At 64.0% G+C, this 21,190-nt stretch overlaps 1 protein-coding gene across 34 annotated transcripts in view; it reads right to left on the bottom strand.

Moving 5' to 3' along the window:
• Positions 1 to 21,190, bottom strand: part of PLEC (plectin) — an 83,498-nt gene that overhangs the window by 19,845 nt on the left and 42,463 nt on the right. For 26 of the 34 annotated variants that reach the window (XM_085574013.1, XM_085574008.1, XM_085574010.1 and 23 more), the window contains 2 exons: positions 17,610 to 20,990; positions 10,589 to 17,080 (listed from right to left, as the gene is read on the bottom strand). In XM_085574013.1, coding sequence (XP_085430139.1) covers positions 10,751 to 17,080; positions 17,610 to 20,990 — 9,711 coding nt within the window. In that variant the 3' untranslated portion in view covers positions 10,589 to 10,750. Of the gene's footprint in view, positions 1 to 979; positions 2,929 to 3,899; positions 4,021 to 4,249; positions 4,370 to 9,444; positions 9,586 to 10,108; positions 17,081 to 17,609; positions 20,991 to 21,190 lie in introns of those variants that run through there. The other 8 variants (XM_085574026.1, XM_085574029.1, XM_085574030.1 and 5 more) reach the window with 6 other exon arrangements.

Here is a 21,190-nt window from a genome sequence, read left to right as displayed (position 1 = left end):
TCGGCAGAGGACGCGGCAGTGGCAGCAGCGCCAAGCACTGGGGAGAGGCAGATGCTCCCGCCCGGCATCGCCCTGTGCCGCTGGATTAACGAGAAGCCGCGAGAGAGGAGCATCTGCCGGGGGGACGGGGGGCTGGGGCGGTGGGAGCAGCAGCCGGGGGACAGGCAGGGGACAGGCAGGGGACAGGCAGGTGGCCTCTCCAGCCTGCAAGCCCTGCCGCAGCCATAAATCCCCGGCGTGACCCGGTAAGACCCTCCCTCGGCAGCCCCCCCGCCGCAGCCGCAGTGCTGCTACCCCCGGCCTCACACCCGGCCCTGGGCACACGCCCCTGTGCACGTGTGTACACACAAACACACGTGTGCAAACACACGCACACACGCCGCACACGTGTGCAAACACACGCACACACGCCGCACACGTGTGCAAACACACACCACACACACACGCTCACTCCCACCCGTGTGCACACCCTCCCCGACAGGCAGACCCCACGCTCGCACCCCTGCTGGGGGCAGGGGCGGGGTCAGCGACAGGACCCCCACGTCTGCATCAGCCATGACACGACACACACCTGTAGCAGCCCCGCACACGCGTGGGGACCGCACGTGCACCCACACGCACCCACCGTGGCCGTGCCCCTGGTGGGCACCGGGGTACCGTGGGTGCCTTGAGCCCCCACGCTCGGCCCAACACGCCGTGGAGCACGCCACGGGCACGACCCCCGCGGGACACGCACCCACGGCAGAGTCCCGATGTGTCGCCCCGGTGGGTGCAGCCCCGCGGGGCATCGCACTCCCACCCCACCGCACCCCACCCCGCGCGTCTGGGGACTGCGCGGGTGGGTGGGCCACGGCGCGGGGTGACCTGGGGAGACCCCGACCCGCGCCACCCGCTCCGCGGGGCTGCGGGACACGGACCCCGCCCGGCCCCGCGCCCGCCGCAGTCCCGGACCCGCGCGGAGCCCCCGCCCCGCACTCACCCCTCGGCGACTTCGGGCGTCCATGGGGCCGGGCCGGGGGCGCCGCCGCCGCCGTTACCGCTCCGGGGGGGCCCGGCCCGTGCGGGGGAGCGGGGCGGAGGCGGCGGGGGGAGACTCGGTCCCCGTTACCGCCGCCCCGGCCCCGCCGCCTTTGTGCGCCGCGCCCGCGGCGCGGGGGGAGCGCGGGGCGGGGGGCACCGGGCGGAGACCCTCGCACCGGCAGCGGCCCGGCCCGGCGGAGCTGGTCTGACCCCGGACACACCGCCGCCCCCGTTAACCCTCCGGGAGCCGATCGCCGCCGTTACCGGGGAAACCCCCGGGGCCCCGCAGCCATCCCGCGGGGGAGGGGCGGTGCCGGCCCACCGCCCGCCCCGCGCCGTCCGGGGGGGCGACTGCCCGCACCTCGCACTGGCTCCGGCACCTGTGCGACACCAGCACCAGCACCGACACCAGCACCTGCACCAACACCGGCACCTGCACCATAATCTCACCGGCACCTGCTGCTGCCCTGCACCTGCCACAGCACCTGCACCGGCACCGACACGAGCACCTGCACCGGTATCAGCCCAGGCTGTGCTGCCTCACAGTGAGCCCCAGGACAGCACAGCCCCCCGGTGTCACAGCCCCACGGCCCCCCCAGTGCTGGGGTTGCAGCCCCCACCCTGGCTCTGGCCCCCCGGCAGTGGATGCTGTGGTCACTGAGGGGCTTGGCCCCGCTCCCTGGGGCTCTTTGGGTGCAGGGACTCCTCAGCCAAGGTCCCGGGGGGCTCAGTGGATCAGGGCTGGGCTGGGCTGGGGGGGCCAGGCCTGGCTGCTAAGATGCTAAACTGAAGCCCACCCTGAGAGCCAGGGTGCTGCAGGCCTGCATCTCCAGAAACCCCTCGCTGCCATCCTGGGTGCTGGAGGGACCAGGGGGCAGCTGGAGGTGCCCAGCCAGGGGCTGATCCTGCCCATGGTGTGATCCCCATCCCCATCCTGCCCTGGCTCAGCTCCAGTGCTGCGGCCTCCCATGCACTGAGAGCCCCCCAGCACTGGATCCTGCCCCACAGAGCCCCATGGGTGCCCCTTGCTGGGCCCCGGGAGCCGGGGGGCCGCTGCAGGCGCGTCGGCCACGCTGATGGATGGGGCTCCCTGGGGTCTCCTGGGAGCGGCGGGCGGCGGGGCCGGGGGCTTTGTCTGCTGCCAGAGACGCTGCCGGGAATTAGCATCTGCCAGGGCCGCGGTGGCTCCGCACCGTCCTGCGGCAGCCCTGCATCATCCTCCCCACACGGCTCTGGAGCCTTCCGCTGCTGGCACCGAGGTGCTCGGCACCCGGCACGGGTCTGAGCCCCACGGGACTCCAGTCACCCCACAGCCCCCTCAGAGCCCAGCCCGGACCTGCCAGGCAGAAGCTGCGCAGGGGGTGAGGATCCAGCTCTTTCCTCAGAGCCACTCGCCACCTCCGTCCCACGCGCCCGCCGGCAGCTCGCCCGGCACGCTCCGCAGCCCCAGGTACCGGGCTCGGGGTGGCACGGGCGCCCCGGGCAGGGGAGCCCGGCGCGGGGCACCGGGCGGGAGCGGTCGGCTGGAATCCACAGCCTCAGATCCCGGGAACCGGGTGGGTTTCTGTGCGGCCTCGGCTTTGTCTGCGCCGGGGCCGGGATGAATGGCCCTTTCAGTTTGTGCCGTCATGTGTGCCGAGGGAGCCCGTGTGCCGGCCAGGCCTCGAACAAAAGGAGCCGGCGAGGGGCTGCGCGCGGGGCGGCGAGGAGGGGGCTGCCGGCAGCCCCCACTGCACCGCCCCCGCTGCGGCTCCACGCCTGGGCAGGGGGCACAGCAGCACACGGCTGCACAGCCAGTGCGTGGGCACACATCCGAGCTGCCCTGGCAAGGGCACACCCCCTGTGCCTGGCTGTACACCCCTCACACAGCCACACACCCCCTGTGCCCGGCTGTACACCCCATGCACAGCCACACACCCCCTGTGCCCGGCTGTACACCCCTCACACAGCCACACACCCCCTTTGCCCACTGTACACCCCTCACACAGCCACACACTCCCTGTGCCTGGCTGTACACCCCATGCACAGCCACACACTCCCTGTGCCCAGCTGTACACCCCTCGTACAGCCAGATATCCCCTGTGCCCACTGTACACTCCCTGTGCCCAGCTGTACACCCTTCACACAGCTTCACACCCCCTGTGCTCACTGTACACCCCATGCACAGCCACACATCCCCTGTGCCCAGCTGTACACCCCATGCACAGCCTCACACCCCCTGTGCCCAGCTGTACACCCCTCACACAGCCTCACACCCCCTGTGCCTGGCTGTACACCCCATGCACAGCCACACACCCCCTGTGCCTGGCTGTACACCCATGCACAGTCACACACCCCCTGTGCCTGGCTGTACACCCCGTGCACAGCCTCACACCCCCTGTGCCCGGCTGTACACCCCTCACACAGCCTCACACCCCCTGTGCCCGGCTGTACACCCCGTGCACAGCTTCACACCCCCTGTGCCCGGCTGTACACCCCTCACACAGCCTCACACCCTCGGTGTTTGGCCACTCTCCTCATGCCCAGGCAACAGTGCCATGAGCTGTGGCTGAACCCGGTGCAGGTGGTGGCACCGTGGTCAGCAGGGCTCCAAGGCAGTGGCACCCCGAGTGCCACCAGGGCCAAGGGGCTCCAAGGCAGTGGCACCCCGAGTGCCACCAGGGCCAAGGGGCTCCAAGCCAGCAGCACTGTTGGGTTGGGGAGAGGGAGCCGGACAGGGGAGACCTGACTCCGGACGGCTGCTGGGCTCTGCTGAGGGGTCTCCCAGCCAGCTCGGCCAGATGCCTTCCTCCTTGCAAGGACCAAGACCTCACGTCTGCACCGAGGCTGGTCCCGCCGGGCTCTGCACGGCCCAGTCACACCCCAGGGCCAGACGTTACCTGCAGGGCCGTGCCGGGCTCTGGCAGCGCCAGCAGCCGCTTCTCTACGGCGTCCAGCCAGTGCCGCAGGGCGAGAAGCTGCTCCTGCACCTCCAGTCTCTGCTCTGAGCGCAGACAGGCTCTGGGGAGAGAGCAGAGACACACCAGGCTGTTGGGGACACGGCCACCGTCCCCGCGCCCCGCACCGCCCCGAACCCCAGGCTTGCTGCCCGCCTGCACCAAGTGCGCCACGGCCACGCCTGCGCTCCCACCCTGCTCGCCCCAGCACCGCTGGGCCCACCCCGGCGCCGGCCCAGACTCCGGTGCAGGGTTCACCAGCTCCCCATAAGGGTGCAGACACCCGGGCACACCTGCAGCTCCCCACATGGCCCGTCTGGCAGCGCCCAGCGGTGTCCGTACCTCTCCATCTCTTCCCTGTCCCATGGCGACCCCTCCGCACCATCTCCGGTGTTTCCTGCAGCACGGCGCACCTGCAAGGAGAGCAGAGGGGCGGTGGGCACAGGGCACCGGGTCCTGGCAGAGGGGAGGGGACAAGGCTGCACAGCCTTGCCCCTGGCACACAGCCTTGGCCCTGGCACACCAGCGTGGAGGTCTGGAGCGTTGTTGTGCCTCCCCAGGGAGAGCCCATCCCCACCAGCTGGAACAGAGCTCCCCTGGCCAGGATCCCCCGTCTGTCCTGTGCTCCAGCCATCACCAGTACCTGTGGGTTTTGGCTTGGCTCCACCTCCTCTGTGTTCCTGCGGTGCCTCAATTTCCCAACCTCTTTCAGCTGGGATCTCTCCCAGATCTCACCCTGCTGCCTCTCGGAGTACATCTGGAAACCCCGGGGTCCCTTCACCTGCTCTTCAGAGCCTTGGTCCAGCCCCTGGCTGAGCCCAAACCAAGCCATGGCAAACGGACCCGCAGCAAACTGACCCCCAGCAAAAAATTACCAAGTGACCCATGGAAAAGCCCCTGCACTGGCACAGAGCAGCGGTGGCTCAGACCAGAGCTCCTCAGGTGCTGCAAGTGCAGCCACTTCGCCACAACACATGGGAGAAGATGCCAGGCAAACACCAAGATCTACAAACCAGCAGTGCCCTGGCATGGACACAGGGCATGAACAGGCAGCAGTTACTTTGTGCCCCAGGGGAGAGCAGGGCTGGCAGGAGGGATCACACCAAGCCTGCACCCAAAGGCTGAGGGGGTTGCTGCTCCCACAGCCTGGGAGCACTGTAATTAACTGGTTGCTGGTGATTAATAAAGTCAGGTCACCTGGCTGAGCCCAAGGAGGGGGAGACACCACGGTGCATCCTGTGAGGGAAATGGGGCACAGCCACAGTGATGCCATGAAGGTGGTGATGGGCCCAAACCTAAGCAAGGACATGACCACATCTCACACAGGATATTGTACCAGGAGAACAGCCGGGGACTGTAGGCTGGATAAATGGGAGAGAAAACCCCGTGGTGCAGGAGGGACATGGTGAGGCTGCCATGGATGGACCCAGGGAAGGTGACATAAGGCAGCTGAGCAGGAACTGCAGCACAAGGGGGCTGGGAGGGCCTGGGATATGTCTGCTGCAGAAGGAACCTCAGCCAGGGTCTGGTCGGAAACCCCACCAGCAGCAGCTGTGAATTCCTTGGATGAGGGGAAGAGGCATCAGGCAGGTGTTCGGTGCTGGTGCTGCAGCAGTTCCTCATGGTCAGAGTGCCAGCAGGGCTCAGTCCCATTGGGAACACTCTGGGGACATGTGCTCACAGCAGACACTGCAGTCACCATGCCATCAGTGGGGCCCCAGCCAACCCACGCACCCACAGTGTGGCCACCAGCCCCAGCACTGGCAGCAGTGCCACCCACCAGCTGGATAAGCCACCGGCAGTGCCTTGCTTCCCCCTGCCCAGGCAGTGTCCAGGGAGGGAGCAGGATGGCACAGTGTGGGCCATCGAGGCTCGTGGGTCGTGGCAGCTCCAGTGCAGCCACAGGTGGTCCCACAGCCCTCCTGCCCCACGCTGGTGGTCCCTGGTCCTGTGTGCCCCACGCTGAGCCCTCATCCCAGGGCAGGACAGCAGTGTTACAATGCCAGTCCTGCTGCCGGAGGTCAGGGAACCTCCTTGGGTGCAGAGAACCTGGCAGCTGGAGGATGCTACCGCAGGTGGGCGGACAGTAACAGCACTGGGAAACGCTCTCCCAGCTCGATCTCAGCCTGGGCTGCTGGGGTTGCGGCTGGGGCTGGAGCTCCAGTGCTCACTGCCAGCCTGCCCCAGACGGTGCCAGCACGGCTGTACCGGCTGCTCCAGCCGGGACGTGCCAAGAGACGCGAGACCGCGGGGAGCAGCGAACCCCCAGCGGGTGCTGGGACGTTCTGGGTGCCCTCATGCCCGGGAGGGTCCCACAGCCGCCGCCTGCCCCGGCACGCTGCGGGGACACGGTTCAGAGCGCGACAGCGGAGCAAACAGCTCTGGAGCTGCCTGAGAGCAGCTCCCGCTGCCGCTGAGGGCGGCAGGTCCCGCACCGCGCTGCCCGCACCGCACCGCCGCGGTCCGCGGCTCTGGGGGCCGCCTGGTGCCCGGCAGGACGTGGCGGCTGCAGCCCTGGGGCAGCACCGGCCCCGCTCGCCCCGTGGCCGGGGGGATTCACCGGCCCAGCCAAGAGCGGCCCCGGCACAGGCCGGCGGGGCACGGAGGCGGCCGCGCTTCACACGGGGCACAGCCGCCCTTGGCCGGCGCGCCCGGGCTCCGAGCCGCAGGCACGGCCGGGGGGGTCTCGGGGTCCCTGGCCGTGAGGAGGTTCAGCGCCCCAGCGAGGGGGGGGCGTGGGAGAGGCCGGTCCGTCTTTGTGGAGAAGCTGTACAGAACGTTCCCGGCGCGGCGGGGGCCGAGCCAGCAGCGCCCGGGGCGGTGGGCACAGCGAGCTGGCAGCTGCTCTGTGCCAGCAGGGCCCGGGACAGCGGCCACGGGTCCCACGCGACGGACCGCAGCCAGCACGGGGCGGTGCTGCCGCTCACGCCCCGAAGGGTGGTGGGCAAACGCTGGCGGGGGCGAGGGACCCCTCCAGGGCCGGTGCCCCCCGTGCCACCGCAATGCTGAGGGATGGTTTAACTCGGGGGGGTGGGGAGGGTTAGCTCCAGCCTTCGCAGCAGCAGGGCAGGATGACATGTAGGGCATTAAAATGGGGAATATCATGGAGTTCTCCATGGTGACCGAGTTTGGCTCGGTCACTCCCAGCACACGGTGCTGAGGGGGCTGTGGGCGGGACAGGGGTATCAGTGGGGCAGGGGGCTGACATGGAGCAGCACAAGATGATGAAGAGTGTCCGTGGACAGGGGACACTGTGCTGTGTGGGGGAAGAGGCCGGCTCACCCCAGGAGCAGTCAGCCTGGATCTCAAGGCATCCACCCTGCTCACCCTCCTGAGCCCCTATGCCAGCCACTGCCGGGGGATCCCACTGCCTCAGGCACGCCAGGGAGCATCCCCATGCCAGGGGCACAGGGTCGAAGGGGTGTGGGGAACAGGGACCCCCTTGGCACATGGATGTGGGGAGCAGGGGTGTTTCTCACCAGGAAACAGAGTTGGACCCCACCAGTATCGGGTGGTAGGGGGATGAGGGGCTTCCAGGCCATGCCATGGGACTGGGCCATGGGTAAGAGGGCTCTTGGTGGTCTCATGAGCTTTAGCAAAGGTTACTCACCCTGGGGGAGGAGTTGGGAGGTAAGCAAGGAATACCTGGGGGAGCAGGGAAGATCTGGGGGACACAAGGAAATATCTGGTGGGGCAGGGCCCCAAGCAGTTTGTGTCACCTGGGCGAATGTCTTGCTGTTCTGGGACCTCCCCTGAGCCTCCCCAATGGCGGCAGCAGCCTGGAGCCCCCCTGAGTCCCCCTGGCCCAGCTGCACCTAACGGCCACATCCCACTCCCTATGGGGACAGACGGACGCTGCGGTTAATTGCGATGGACAATGCAATTAACGTCCTACCCAGCCACCGCCATCTGTCCCAGCCAGCCCCACTCGGGCTGCTGACATGCTTGGCTGGTCCTGGCACAGTTGAGACCCCACCACCCTTTGGACATTGCAGGGGTCCGGCAAGGTCCTGACAGCTCTGGCGCTCCTGGCACAGTGCCTGGGGCTCCCGGCACTGCTGCGGGATGAGCCTCGTGCTCGGGGAGTCCCAGCCTGGGCTGTGCAGTGGCACCTGCACCACTGGGCTGGACAGACCCCTCGAGCCACCCGTGCCAATGGCTGCACTGATGTCCCCGGGTTTGCCAGGCTTTCCCTTCTGAACGCTGCTGCCCTACCAGCGGCTGCCAGGCCATCACATCCTGAACCCCTCAAAGCCCCTCAGCCTCACAGCTGACCGCTGCCATCCACCCACAGCAGCCCCCACTGCCCACAGAGTGCCCACAGCACAGCCCACACCAGGCAGAGGCCACAGCACCGGCAGTGGGAGCAGCATGTGTGGGAACAGTACCATGGAGGACAGCGTCCCTGCCCAGTCCAGAGCCCCACTGATGAAGGGACAGGTCTGTCCTCCTACAAGCAATGCTCAGAAGCCCCCACAGCACCAGCAGCACCCCCTCCCCAAAAGGAGGGATCCAGTGCTGCACCCACATTGACCTCCCAGCAGTGCCAGCTGTGCCGCCAGCATGGGGCAGCTCTGGGGATGACCCTGTGGCCCTGCTCTGTGTCTGGAAGCACCATGGCTACACCCAGGAGCTGGTCAGACCCCTGGCAGCCCGACCTGTGGCAGCCCATGGAGCCTGTGGCATGAAGCTGCAGGAGGCAATGGGAGCCCACGGCCACGGTGGCAAGGCCAAGGGGCGAACAGATCACGCAGAGCTGCCGGATGGTTTCAGAGGATTCTCCTTTACTGCCCTTGCAGGGGAGCCCTGGGTCCGCACTGCTCCTTTTACAGACACTCCGTGGTATGTACAAGTTTAGTGTTTTGCCCCCAAAAAGATATGTGTTTGGGTAATCCATGGACCCCCACCGTCCCGATGAGTGATGGTCGGGGTGTGGGGGGCCCTGGGAGTGGGGACTGTCCTGGAGCCGCGTGCAGTGGCACCTCATGCAAAGCCAAACGGGGTCATGAGAGCAATAATGACACCAGAGGCAGAGGGTAACATGACAGGATTTACAGGTGGCAGATGAGAGCAGGTGGGAAGGAGGAGATGTTTTGGAGATCCGCAGTGAGCCAAACACCACACCAGGAGGCCATCCCCAGGGAGGAGGGAGTGTGTGGGGCGAGTGGGGGCCAGGTGACCCTGTGGGTGCTTCTTGGGCCACTGGCTGCTCGGGCACTGTGGCCCCAGTCTCTGGCAGGGGACTCTGGCAAGTGCAAAGGGTGAGGGAGAACGTCCCTGTGTCCTCAGGTGCAGTCCCACTGGCCTCAGGGCGGGGGACGGGCTCCATGGCGGCGATGAGGGGAAGTGGTATGGACATCCAGCCACACTACAACAAAGCGAACAGAAAAGATGGGATGAGACAGGGAGAACAATCCATGAAATGAAGCTACCAAGCCCGGCTGTCAGTGCAGAGCACCCGCTGTGGGACCGGGGAGGTCGGCGTTACCTGCGCAGGTGAGCACGGCCGAGCAGCTGCTGCCTCCGGGGCTCCCCTCGAGCCCATCCATGACCTGCTGATGTCGGAGACCCAGCTCAGGAGCTCGCCCAGCGGCACTGGGAGGTCTTTGTTGGGACTGGAAAAAGACGTCTGCCAGAGAGAGAGCGCATTAGCGCCGGCATGGGGATGAACCAGGGGGATGGAATTACCGCGAAGAAGGAAAAGGAGGCTGTGTTACAGAAATCTGCTTATTTCTAACAAGAGTGTGTGCCAGGCTGCTGCAGCATCCTATGGCCCACCCTGTGCTGCAGGGGTCCCATGGCCCTCATACGCTTTGTGAGGGTCAGGAAAACCCCCACGGCTCTGGGGAGTCCTGGGGACAGGAGCTGCTCAGACCCAGGCTGGGGCGCGGGCTCTGGCAGACACCTGCCAATGGGTCGTGGAGCCACACGAGTGTGAGGAAATCAACCTCGAGCAGAAGCACTTCCCAGATACACGGAGAGACTGACAGACAGACCGGCCGACCGCGGCAGGCACGTCCCGGAGGATGGGTGAGCGGGTGGGCTGGCGGAGGCAGGCACGCAGCGAAGCCCCTCGGCGGGCGAAGTGGCGAGCGGAGGCAGGTCCCCCCGCGTGGCGCGGAAGCACCGGGCAGCGCCAGCGCGGCACTTACGGTCAGGGCACCGGCTCGGCGGCGTGGTGGTGGGGATGTGCCAGGAGGCCAAGGCAGGGAGATGGGGCAGCTCGGGGGGCTGGGGTGCAGAGCCCCCTCCTCGCTGCACTGAGGGCGCGTGGAAGGGTTCCAGGCAGCAGCTTCAGGGCTGGTGTGGTGTGTCTGGCTGTCCAGTGCTTGAGGAGCTGGAGATGTCCTCCTCTGGCACATTGTTTGCAGTGGGGTGCACCACAGGGCCAAGGCAGTCTCCTCCTTTGGAGTGCAGGGTCTGAAGCCGGTAGGTTAATTACAAAAGAGTGCTAAGTGGTTAGATCCAAACAGGGAACTGTTTTCTTGGTGTCCGGCTCGGCCGCGCCGTATGGGAGTAGCGGCGGGATTGGCACGGCCAGGAGCAGGAATGGTGTCCAGCTCCTGGGGCACGGGTGGGGAGGGTAGTGTGTATTCTCTCTTGTCTCTTAATATACAAACACTGTCAGCACATTCGCATATATTAATTTATTAGTCTTGTCTTTTTGGTTAAACTTGAGGCACTGCTTTGGGAGAAGAGTGGAGGTTCAAAATTAAAAAAAAATACTAGTGATTAGCCAGCAGCGTTGCCACATGCGGAGCGGGTGAGGCGGCGCCTCGGGGGGCTGGCAGGTCTCAGGCCACGTGGAGCAGGGGCCCAGACACCCCGGGGCACTCCCTGCTCGCCTCCCACCCGCAGCTTCTGGATGCGGCCAGGGCAAGGGCAAGGGCAGCCTCCTCCATGGTGCCCTGGGTACTCCCCGTGTATCTGCGCCCGAAACTCGAGGAGGAGTAGGAGGAGGAGGAGAAGGTCATGGAGAAGCCGGAGCCAGTGGCGTCAAAACTGCCACGCCGGGAGCCTGAGCGGGAGCCGGTGCGAGAGCCTGAGCGCGATCCGGAGGTGGAGCCGGCGCTGCTGATGTTGTAGGGACTGTAGTAGCCCTTGCTGGACTGGGAGGAGGCCTCCAGCAGCCGCAGGCCAGTCCCATCCTCGATCATGCTCCGGTCCATGGCGTCCTTGTAGGAGATCTTGAGCTTGGTCTTGGGGCAGGTGAGGTACTTGGAATAGGTGTTGACATCCCGCAGTTTCTGGGCAGTTCGTGCGTCAATGGTGCCCTTCTGCAGTGCCTCATCCAGGGAGACACGGCCTGGGGCATCGGGCTCGATCAGGCCCCCTGTCAAGTACTGCACCTCCAGGAACCGCTGCCCGGCCTCGTAGTACAGCCAGCCCTTCTTCAGGGCCTGCGCCGCTGACATCTTTGTCTTGGTCCGCGGGTCCTCGAAGCCGTAGAAGGCCTTCTGCGCCAGGTTGATGCGGTCCACCATGATCTTGTCAACCAGGCCCTTGTTGACCGCGTCAGCAACGGTGCATTTGTCACCGGTGTTGGGGTCGATGATGCCCCCGGTGCAGGCCTGGGCTTCCAGCAGCCGCTGCCCTGTGATGTTGTCCACCAAGTTGCGGCGCATCGCCTCCGTGATGGACACCTTCTCCAGAGTGTCCGTGTCCAGGATGCCTGCCACTGGCCCAGTCTCTTCGGTTGGGTCAGTCCACATGGAGATCTGGGTCCGTGACAGGGCTGGACTGACAGTGTAGGAGGAGGAGGACCCAACTGAGGACGACCGTGATCGGAAGCCACCCATGTTGCCAGAGAGCATGTCAGCAAACTCAGTGATGGAGAGGGTGCCGGAGCGGTACTGGTCCAGGGCTGACTGGTCAATCAGACCCTTGCCAATGGCATCATCAATGTCATACTGGCGCCCCGAGCGCCTGTCGATGATCATGGACTTCACCACGCCATCGGAGGAGGAGGTGGTGATCTCCTCCCACTCACACTCCTGCTCTGACAGCTCCAGGTAAGTCTGGTGGTCAATGAGGCCCTTGCGATAGGCTTCGTACACAGACATCTCCTTGCCAGTCTCTGGGTCAACGATCACCACCCGGCGCTTGCGGACGGAGGACTTGGAGGAGGTCTTCCTCTCCCGCTTTTTCTCCTTCAGAGGCAGGAGGCAGAGGCCGGTCTCTGGGTCCGTGATGCATCGCTCCATGAGCTGCAGGTAGGTGAGGTTCTCCTCCGTGTTGGGGTCGAAGAAGCCCTTGGTGTCATCACTAGGGTCCAGCAGGATCTCGTTCATCTCCTCGTCAAAGAGGCCCCTCTTGTAGGCCACCTCCACAGGCAAGCGGTGGCTCTCCTCGGGGTCAATGATGCCTCCCGTGGCGATCTGTGCCTCCAGCAAGCGGATCCCGTGGTCCTTCAGGATCAGACCCTTCTTCATAGCCTGGAAGAGGGAGATGAGCTTTCCGGTGTAGGGGTCGCGGTAGCCAGTGACGGCCCTCTCAGCAGAGAGCAGCTTGTCCTTGAACTCGGGGCCCACAATGCCCATGCGCACAGCTTCCTCCACTGTCAACTTGAGGCCCTTGATGGGGTCAATCACGTAGCCCGTGGCCGCCTGCGCCTCCAGGAGCTCGAAGGCAGTGCCAGGCCGGATGATCCCCTTCTTCATGGCCTGGTAGATGGACAGACGCTCCTTTGTGGAGTCCACAAAGACGCCAGCGATGCAGCTGGTGCCCTCCAGGAACTTCTTCAGGTTCTTAGAGACCTCCTCGATAGAGGTGAGACCCTCCTGAAGGCGCTGGGCTGTGGCTTCATCCATCACCTGCGAAAGGACCAGCTCCTCCACAGTGATCTGCTTCCGCAGCCCCCGGAAGGTAAGCTTCCGTGTGTCGCAGAGTGGGAGCAGGAGGAGCCTGGAGCTCTCGTCCTTCCGGCACCGCTTCAGCAGCTGCGTGTAGCTGAGCTTCTCATCTGTAGAGGGGTCCACGTAGCTGCGCACCTCACTGGGCTCCGACAGCATGTCATACGTCTCCTTGTTGATGAAGCCCCGCTGGAGGGCCACCTCCAGGGGCAGGTGGAAGCCCAGGTGCGGGTCAATTATGCCACCAGTGGCAATCTGGGCATCTAGGAGCTTGAGGGCCTCTTCGCTGGGAATGAGATCCTTCTTCATGGCCTGGAAGAGGGAAATCTTCTGTTCACTGTATGGGTCCCTGTAGCCAGTCACAGCCCTCTCCGCGGACAGCAGCCGGTCGTGGATCTCTGGCCCCACCACGCCCTTCCTGACTGCCTCATCAACAGTCAGCATTTCATTCTTCGTGGGGTCGATCATGAAGCCAGTGGCTGCCTGGGCTTCCAGGAGGGAGCGGGCCACTTCAGAATTGATCAGCCCCTTCTTCAGCGCCTGGTAGACACTGAGAGTCTGCTTGGAGGAGGGGATGTAGATGCCAGCCACGCAGCCTGACCCATAAAGGTACTTCCAGACTGTCTCCACGTCCAGGAGCTCCCGGAAGGTTTTAGAGCCCTGTTTCAGCAGGTTGTAGATGTCCTGTGAGATAATCCTGGCCTCGTAGAGGTCCTCGGCTGTGATGCGGCGCCGGACGTAGTCATAGGATGTGAGATTCTGCTGCCGGATGATCTCAGTCTTCTCAATGATCTCAATGATAATGATGATCATGCGCTCCTTGGACACGCGGCCTGACTGGAACTCCTCCATGAGATGTTTACGCTGCTCCTCGGGCAGCAGATCTGAGTGCATGATATCCCACAGTGACATGGAGGAGCCTGCCCGGCTGCCCACAGGGATGTCCACCTGCGTCTCCTCAAACACCTTCCGTGTCTCTGCTTCTGTGTACATCTGAGTGGTTTCCACCACTTTTGGCTTCTCGGGCTCCCGCAGAGGCAGCAGGTATAGGCCCGTCTCGGGATCCTCGATGCATCTCTCCTTCAGCTGCATATAGGTGAGGTTCTCCTGAGTGTTGGGGTCAAAGAAGCCCTTGGTGTCATCAGTGGGGTCGGAGAGGGTCCGGTTCATCTCCTCATCGAAGTAGCCACGTCTGTAGGCCACCTCCACCGGCAGGCGGTGGCTGTGCACGGGGTCGATGATGCCGCCGGTGGCGATCTGGGCCTCGAGCAGGCGGATGCCGTGCTCCTTGACAATGAGACCCTTCTTCATGGCCTGGAACAGGGAGATGGTATCGCCCGAGTAGGGATCCTTGTACCCTGTGACAGCCTTCTCAGCTGACAGCAGCTTCTCATGCAGCTCAGGCCCAACAATGCCAGCCTTCACCGCTTCGTTGACGTACAGTTTACGGTTCTTCACAGGGTCAATCAAGAACCCAGTGGCTGCTTGGGCCTCCAGGAGGACCACAGCAGTGCTGGGTCTCAGCAGGTTCCTCCTCATGGCCTCATAGATGTTCAGCTTCTCCTTGGTGGCCTCCACATAGACACCGGCAATGCAGTCACCGCCATGCAGGAATCTCCTCACCGAATCCGTCTCCGAGAGGTCCTTCACTGATTTCTTGCCTTCCTTCAGCTGCTCGTACTGGGTTTTGCTGATGATGCAGGACTCCAGCAGCTCACTGGCTGGCACCGGAGCCCGCAGACCACTGAATGTCAGTTTCTCCTGCTTTTTGGTCTCTGCCTCCTCGATGATGGTGATCACAATCTTGATGATCTTCTCGATTGTCACTTTGCCGGTCTTGTACTGCCGGAGCAGCTCCCGCCTGTGCTCCTCTGTGAAGTATTCAGAGTGGATCAGCTCCCAGATGGTCATTGTCTGGCCCTTCATGCTGCCCACCGGAACCTCTATGGTTGCTTTGTCGAAGCACTCCTTGGCCTGGCTGTCGGTGTAGACCTCCTCCTGCTGTGACTGGATTGCCTTGTCGGACAGGGGCAGCAGGCACAGGCCAGTCTGCTTGTCGCGGTGGCAACTCTTCTGCAGCTGGGCATAGGTGAGGTGTTCCTGAGTGTTGGGACAGTAGAAAGCCTTGGCATCATCTTGGAACTCAGTCAGAGCCTTGTTTATCTCTGGGTCAAAGTAGCCGCGCTTGTAGGTGACCTCAAGCGGGAGCCTGTGGCTGTTGACGGGGTCGATGATGCCACCAGTGGCAAGCTGGACGTCCAGCAGCCGGAGCCCAGTGTCGCTGGGGATGAGGCCCTTCTGGAGTGCTTGGTAGAGGGAAACCGTCTGACCAGTGTAGGGATCCTTGTAGCCAGTCACCGCCTTCTCTGCCGACAGCAGCTTCTCGTGGAACTCTGGCCCCACAACCTCGGCCTTCACCGCCTCATCCACGGAGAAGAGCTTGTTACCCACGGGGTCAATGATGTAGCCGGTGGCAGCTTGTGCCTCCAGCAGGGGCAGGGCAACCTCTGGCTTCAGCAGGTTTCTCTTCAGGGCCTCGTAGAAGGTGAGCTTCTGGCCTGTAGACTCCACCAGGACACCAGCGATGGCATCTGTGCCCTTCAGGTACTGCCGTACAGATTCCATCTCTGCCACATCCTTTACAGACTTCTTGCCCTGGTGCAGCTGGTTGTAGAGGTCCTTGTTGATGATCTTGCTCTCCAGCAGCTCGGCAGCGGGCACAGGTCCCCGCAGGCCCTCAAAGCACATCTGGCTCTTTTTCTCACTTTCTTCCACAACCGTGATGACGATCTTGATGATCTTCTCCACTGTGATCTTGCCAGTCCTGTACTGCTGGATCAGGTCCCGCCTTTGGTCCTCAGTGAAGTATTCAGAGTTGATGAGCTCCCAGATGGTCATTGTCTTCCCTTGGAACTTGCCAAACGGTGCTGTCACTGTGGCCTTCTTGAAGACATCCTTGGCTTCCTTGTCAGTGTAGACCAGCTCTCTAGCTTTGGCTGCTTGGTCAGTGAGTGGCAGGAGGCACAGCCCTGTGTCTGGGTCAGTCACGCACCGCTCCATGAGCTGCAAGTAGGTGAGGTTCTCCTGAGTGTTGGGATCGAAGAAGCCCTTGGTGTCATCAGTGGGGTCAGACAGGACCTGATTCATCTCCTCATCAAAGTAGCCACGCTTGTAGGCGGCTTCCACAGGCAGACGGTGGCTGTTGACAGGATCGATGATGCCGCCGGTGGCGATCTGGGCCTCGAGCAGGCGGATGCCGTGATCCCTGACGATCAGATCCTTCTGCATGGCCTGGAACAGGGAGATCTTGTCACCTGTGTATGGATCCTTATAGCCGGTGACAGCCCGCTCGGCCGACAGCATCTTGTTGTGCAGCTCTGGCCCGATCACTCCCTCTCGCACTGCCTCGTTCACCGAGAGCCTTGCATTCCGCACAGGGTCAATGATGAAGCCAGAAGCAGCCTGTGCCTCCAGGAGCACCAGTGCTGTGCCTGGGCTGAGCAGCTTCTTCTTCATGGCTTCGTAGATGCTCATCTTCTGGTTGGAAGGTTTGATCAGCAAACCGGCAATGCTGCTCTTGCCCTGCAGGTACTTCTTGACATCCTCCCTCTGAGAGAGCTCGCCCACACTCACGACACCCTTTGCCAACTTGTCTAAGCTCTCCCTGCTCAGAATGCCGGCATCAACCAGCTTCTCTGCTGACACCTTCTGCCGGATGCCATCAAAGGCGAACTCCGGCTCCCCATTCTGGGCTAAGCCATCCATTGCATCCCGGCCATTGGGCACAGCTTTGATGTCCAGCAGCTGCGTTGTCGTAACCGCCTCCTCAGGCAGGTCATCTGTCTGGATCATGATCTCCCGTCTCTGGGCCAGGGCAGCCTTGTACTCCTCCTGCATCTGCTCAAGCCTCTCTCTCAGCTTCTTGTTCTCTTCTTCCAGAAGTTTCTCCTGCTGCTGTCGCTGTCTCTCCAGCTCCTGTAGCTCTTCCTGCTTGTGCCGGACGTTTTCCTCAGCTTCCTTCTGGTGCTTCTTGGCTTCCTCTAACATAGCTTTCAACTGCTGCTTCTCCCGCTCCATCTCCTGCTGCTGCCGCTCCTGCTCTGCCTTCAGGTTCTGGGCTTTGTTCACCTCATCCTTAAAGAGCTTCTCCAGCTTTGATTTCTCCTCCTCAATGAACTTCTCCTTCTGCAGCAGGGCATCTTTCTCCGTCAGGAAGCTCTGCTGCAGGAGCTGCGTCTCCTGACGGAGCTGAGCCTGCTGGGCCACCTGCATCTGGGGTGGGAGAGAGAACACTGTGGTCAGACACCCAGGAGGGCAGTGGGGGACGGGGGTGGGCTGAGGCAGGGGGACGGGCAGCAGGGGTTGCACGGAGGCACAGAGTCACCCACACACTCCCTCCATCAGGTAAGAGTTAAGGAGCAGAGCCGGGGTTAAGGAGCCACACACAACATGGGGCAGGATGAGCAGGGGAAGGACACAAGGGAAGCCCCAGCACTGAGGCTGGGAGCTGGGCACAGAGAGGAACACGGCAGGACGTGCCACAGGGTGGAAGAGCCAGCCCAGTCGGTGTGGATCCCACCTCCATGGCTCCAGGGGTTCTGGGTCCTGCTCCGACGCTGCCTGAAGGGTTTGCTCCACCACCTCCAACTTTATGTACATCCCTGACCTGCACAGGGGGTCCAGCCCCACCATCCCCAGTGATGGTCCTTGAGGACTGGCCCAGGGATGGTGTGGGCTGGCTGGGAAAAGGGACAGCCTCCCTGTGTACCACCACCACTAAGGGGGACCCACAGCCCAGTACCTCCTCTGCCTTTTGCTGCAGCAGTGCTGCCTCCTGTTTCAGCTTCTCCTTCTCCTTCTCCAGGTCAGCGATGGCCTTCCTAAGCTTTTCTGCATCCTCATCGCTCTGGTGCCGTTGGATCTCCAGGGTGTGCACCATCGTCATCTTCTCCTGTGTGGCCAGCTCAGTCTCATGCAGCCTCTCACTGATCTCCTCCGCCTGCTTCTTGAACCGCTTGGCTTCCTCCTCAGCCTTGGCCTGGGCCATGCTCATCTCCGCCACTTGCAGCTTGAGGCGCTCAGCCTCAGCCGTGATGTCCAGCTGCCGCCGGCGCTCAGCCTCCAACGTCTTCTGGAAGCCCTCGGTCTCCTCAGCCAGGCGCTGCTGCATCTGCTCCTTGTCCTCCTGCAGCTTCTTGGCATGTTCCTGTGCCAAATCCTTCTGCTTCTGCAGCATTTCAGCCTCAGCCCGCAGACGCGTGGCCTCCTGCACCGCCTGCATCTTCTCCTTCAGCATCTTCTCTGCCAGCGCCCGCTGCTGCGCCAGGTCGTCCTCAGCCAGCTGCCGCATGCGGGCGGCCTCCTGAGCCTCCACGCTCAACCGGGCCACCTCCTCTGCCACCTGCTTCATCTTCTCTGCCTCCTCTGCCAGGAACTTCTGCGTGTTGTCCTTGTCCTTGAGGATCAGCGCCTTGTTCTCCTCCTCGATGCGGCTCTTCAGCTTGGCCAGCTCCTCCATCTGCACCCGGACCTTGAAGAGTTCCTCCTCCACTTGGGCCTTCTGCCGGACGGCGTCTGTCACCTCCTCCTTCAGCCGCTGCAGCTCCTCATCCAGGATGCCCTTCTGGTGGTCGGTCTCATCCAGCTGCAACTTCACCTTGGTCAGCTCCTGCTCCACCTGCGCCTTCTGCCGCAGTGTCTGCTCGGCAAACTTCTTGTGCTTCTCCATCTCGGCATCGGCCAGCTGCTTCTGCCGCAGGGCCGCCTGCTCTGCCTGCGCCCGTTTTGCTGCCTCCAGCTCGGCCTCCTTCCGCAGTTTCTCTGCGTCCGCCTGTGCCTGTGCCTTGGCCTGCGCCTCCTCCTCTGCCCGCTGCTTCAGCCGCTCAGCCTCCTCCACGCGCTGCCGGGACAAGCTGGCGTCCTGCTCAGCCTTGCCACGGGCAAACTCAGCCTCCTCCGCCGCCCGCCGGGCCCGCTCCGCCTCCTCGCGCAGCCGGTCCAGGAGGCTCTGCTCCTGCTGGCGTGTCTGCAGCAGCTCCTGCTCCTTCTGCTGCACGGCAGCCAGGTGCGCCTTCTCCTCCGCTGCAATCCGCTTCTGCGCCGCCTCCCGTGCCAGCTGGATCTGCCGCTCTGACTCCTTCTCGGCCAGTTCCTTCTGCCGCCGCGCTTCCTCCACCATGGCCCGCAGCCGCTCCACCTCCTCCAGGGCCAGGCGCCGCTGCCGCCCGGCCTCCTCCTCGGCCGCCAGGATGGCCTGCACCTTCTCTTCGGCCTCGCGCCGGCGGCCCTCCTCCTCCAGTGCCAGCGCCCGCTGCCGCTCAGCCTCCCGCTCCGCCTGCTCCCGGCTGCGCTGCACCTCCTCTGCCTCCCCACGGATGCGGTTCAGCTCCCGCTCCAGCTCGCTCTTGCCAGCTGAGGCCCTCTCGAAGCTGGCCTTGAGGGCGCGGATCTCCTCCTCCACCTGTCGCCGCTGCCGCAGCGTATCCTCCACAAGCCCCTTCTGCCTCTCCAGCTCGCTCTCTGAGGAGCGTTTCAGCAGGGCAATCTTCTCCTCAATGTCCTGCTTGTGTTGGGCCGCCTGCTCCTCCAGCAGCTTGCGCTGGTAGGCCTCATCCTCCGCCAGCCGCCGCAGCCGCTCGTTCTCCGCCTCTTTCTCCTTCAGCGCGATCTCTGCCTCCGCCTTTAGCCGTGAGGCCTCGTTGATGGCCGCCAGCTTCTCCTTCAGGATGCGCTCAGCCTCGGCCCGTTGCCGGCTGGCCTCCTCCTCCGCCAGCTGCCGCTGCCGCTTGGCCTCCTCGGAGAGGGCGCGCAGGCGGGCAGCCTCCTCGGCCAGCTCCCGCAGCTTGTTGGCCTCCGCCTCCAGCCGCTGCTTGGACTTCTCGCTGCTGGAGCGTGACTCCTCCTCTGTCTTGGCCTTGCTCTCCAGCAGGACCTCCATCTCTGCCCGCAGCTTGGCCAGCTCCTCCTCCAGCTCTTTCCTCCTCTGGATGGCCTCGTTTACCTCGCCCTTCAGCCGCGAGAGCTCTTCCTCCAGGAGCAAGCGCTGCTGCTCCCCATTCTCCATCTCCGCCTTCAGCCGGATCAGCTCCTGCTCTGCCGCCAGCTTCTGCTGGGCTGTGCCCTCTGCCAGCTCCCGCTGCTTTTCCAGCTCCTCCTCCGCCAGCTCCTTCTGCCGTACGGCCACCTCCTCTGCCTTGGCGCGCTTGCGGGCCTCGCGCTCTGCATCCTCTTTCTGCTTCTCGGCCTCCTCCTGTGCCAGTGACTTCTTGTGGGCCACTTCTTCGGCCTGCAACCGCAGGCGCAGTGCCTCGTTGGCCTTCTGCCGCCAGCGCTCCAGCTCCTTCTCAGCCTCCTCCCGCGAGCGCTCGGCCTCCAGCTGCTGCCTCTTCAGCCGCTCAGCCTCCTCCTGCAGCTGGGCCACCACATCGTGCTCCTGCTGCAGTGACAGCTCCAGCTGCGCTGTCTTCTCGGCGAAAGAGAGCCTCTTGCTCTGCAGCTCGGCCTCAGCGCTGCGCTGGGCCACCTCCTGGGCCACCTGGATCTGCCGGTCCTTCTCAGCCTCTGCCTGCCGCATGCGTCGCTCAGCCTCCTCCGCCTGCAGCCGCAGCTGCTCCAGGTCTGCCACCGCCTTCTGCTTCTCCCGTGCCGCTTCGCGCTCAGCCTGCACCTTGCGCTTCAGCTCCTCCTCCGCCTCCCGCTTCTTCTGGCTCTCCTCCTTCACCTGCCGGCGCAGACGCTCAGCCTCCTCCTGTGCCTGCCGCTTTTGCCGCTCGGCATCTTCGGCACGTGCCCGCAGCTCCTGCAGCTCTGTCTCTGCGCTCTCCCGCTGCTTCTCGGTGCTCTCCAGCTGCAGGCGGATGAGGCGGATCTCCTCCTCCACTTTCTTGCGGTTGTATTCAGCCTCCTCGATCAGCTTCACCTTGGACTTGATCTGGTGGTCCGAGTTCTGCCGCAGCTGCATCAGCTCCTGCTGGATGTTCTGCTTCTGCTGCTCGGCATCCACGGCCACCACCTCCCGCCGGGTGACCTCCTCCTGCATGCGGAGCTGCAGCTCCCGCGCCTCCGCCTCCGCCTGCGCCTTGGCTTTGGCGTGGGCCTCGGCCAGCTGCCGCTGCTTCTCCAGCTGCGCCTCCACCTCCGCCAGCCGCTTCCTCTCCTCCTCTTTCAGCTTCTCGGCGGCTTTCTGGAGGGGAAAGAGGGTGCAGGGGACAGAAAGGGGAGAGAGAGACAAATCACAAGGGATGCGATCGCGCCGTGGAATCGATGCTGGCCCAGCCGCACACTGCCGAGACAGCCGAGGGTGGCAGATGTGCGTGGAATGGCTTCGGCCCCTGGGCCACCGCACGAGCCAGTGACGCCAGCTTCCAGAAGATGTGTGGCACG

This window comes from Lonchura striata, chromosome 2, assembly GCF_050655825.1.
Source record: "Lonchura striata isolate lonStrDom1 chromosome 2, ASM5065582v1, whole genome shotgun sequence".
Classification (NCBI taxonomy): Eukaryota; Metazoa; Chordata; class Aves; order Passeriformes; family Estrildidae; genus Lonchura; species Lonchura striata.
This window is presented reverse-complemented; position numbering and strand designations above follow the sequence as displayed.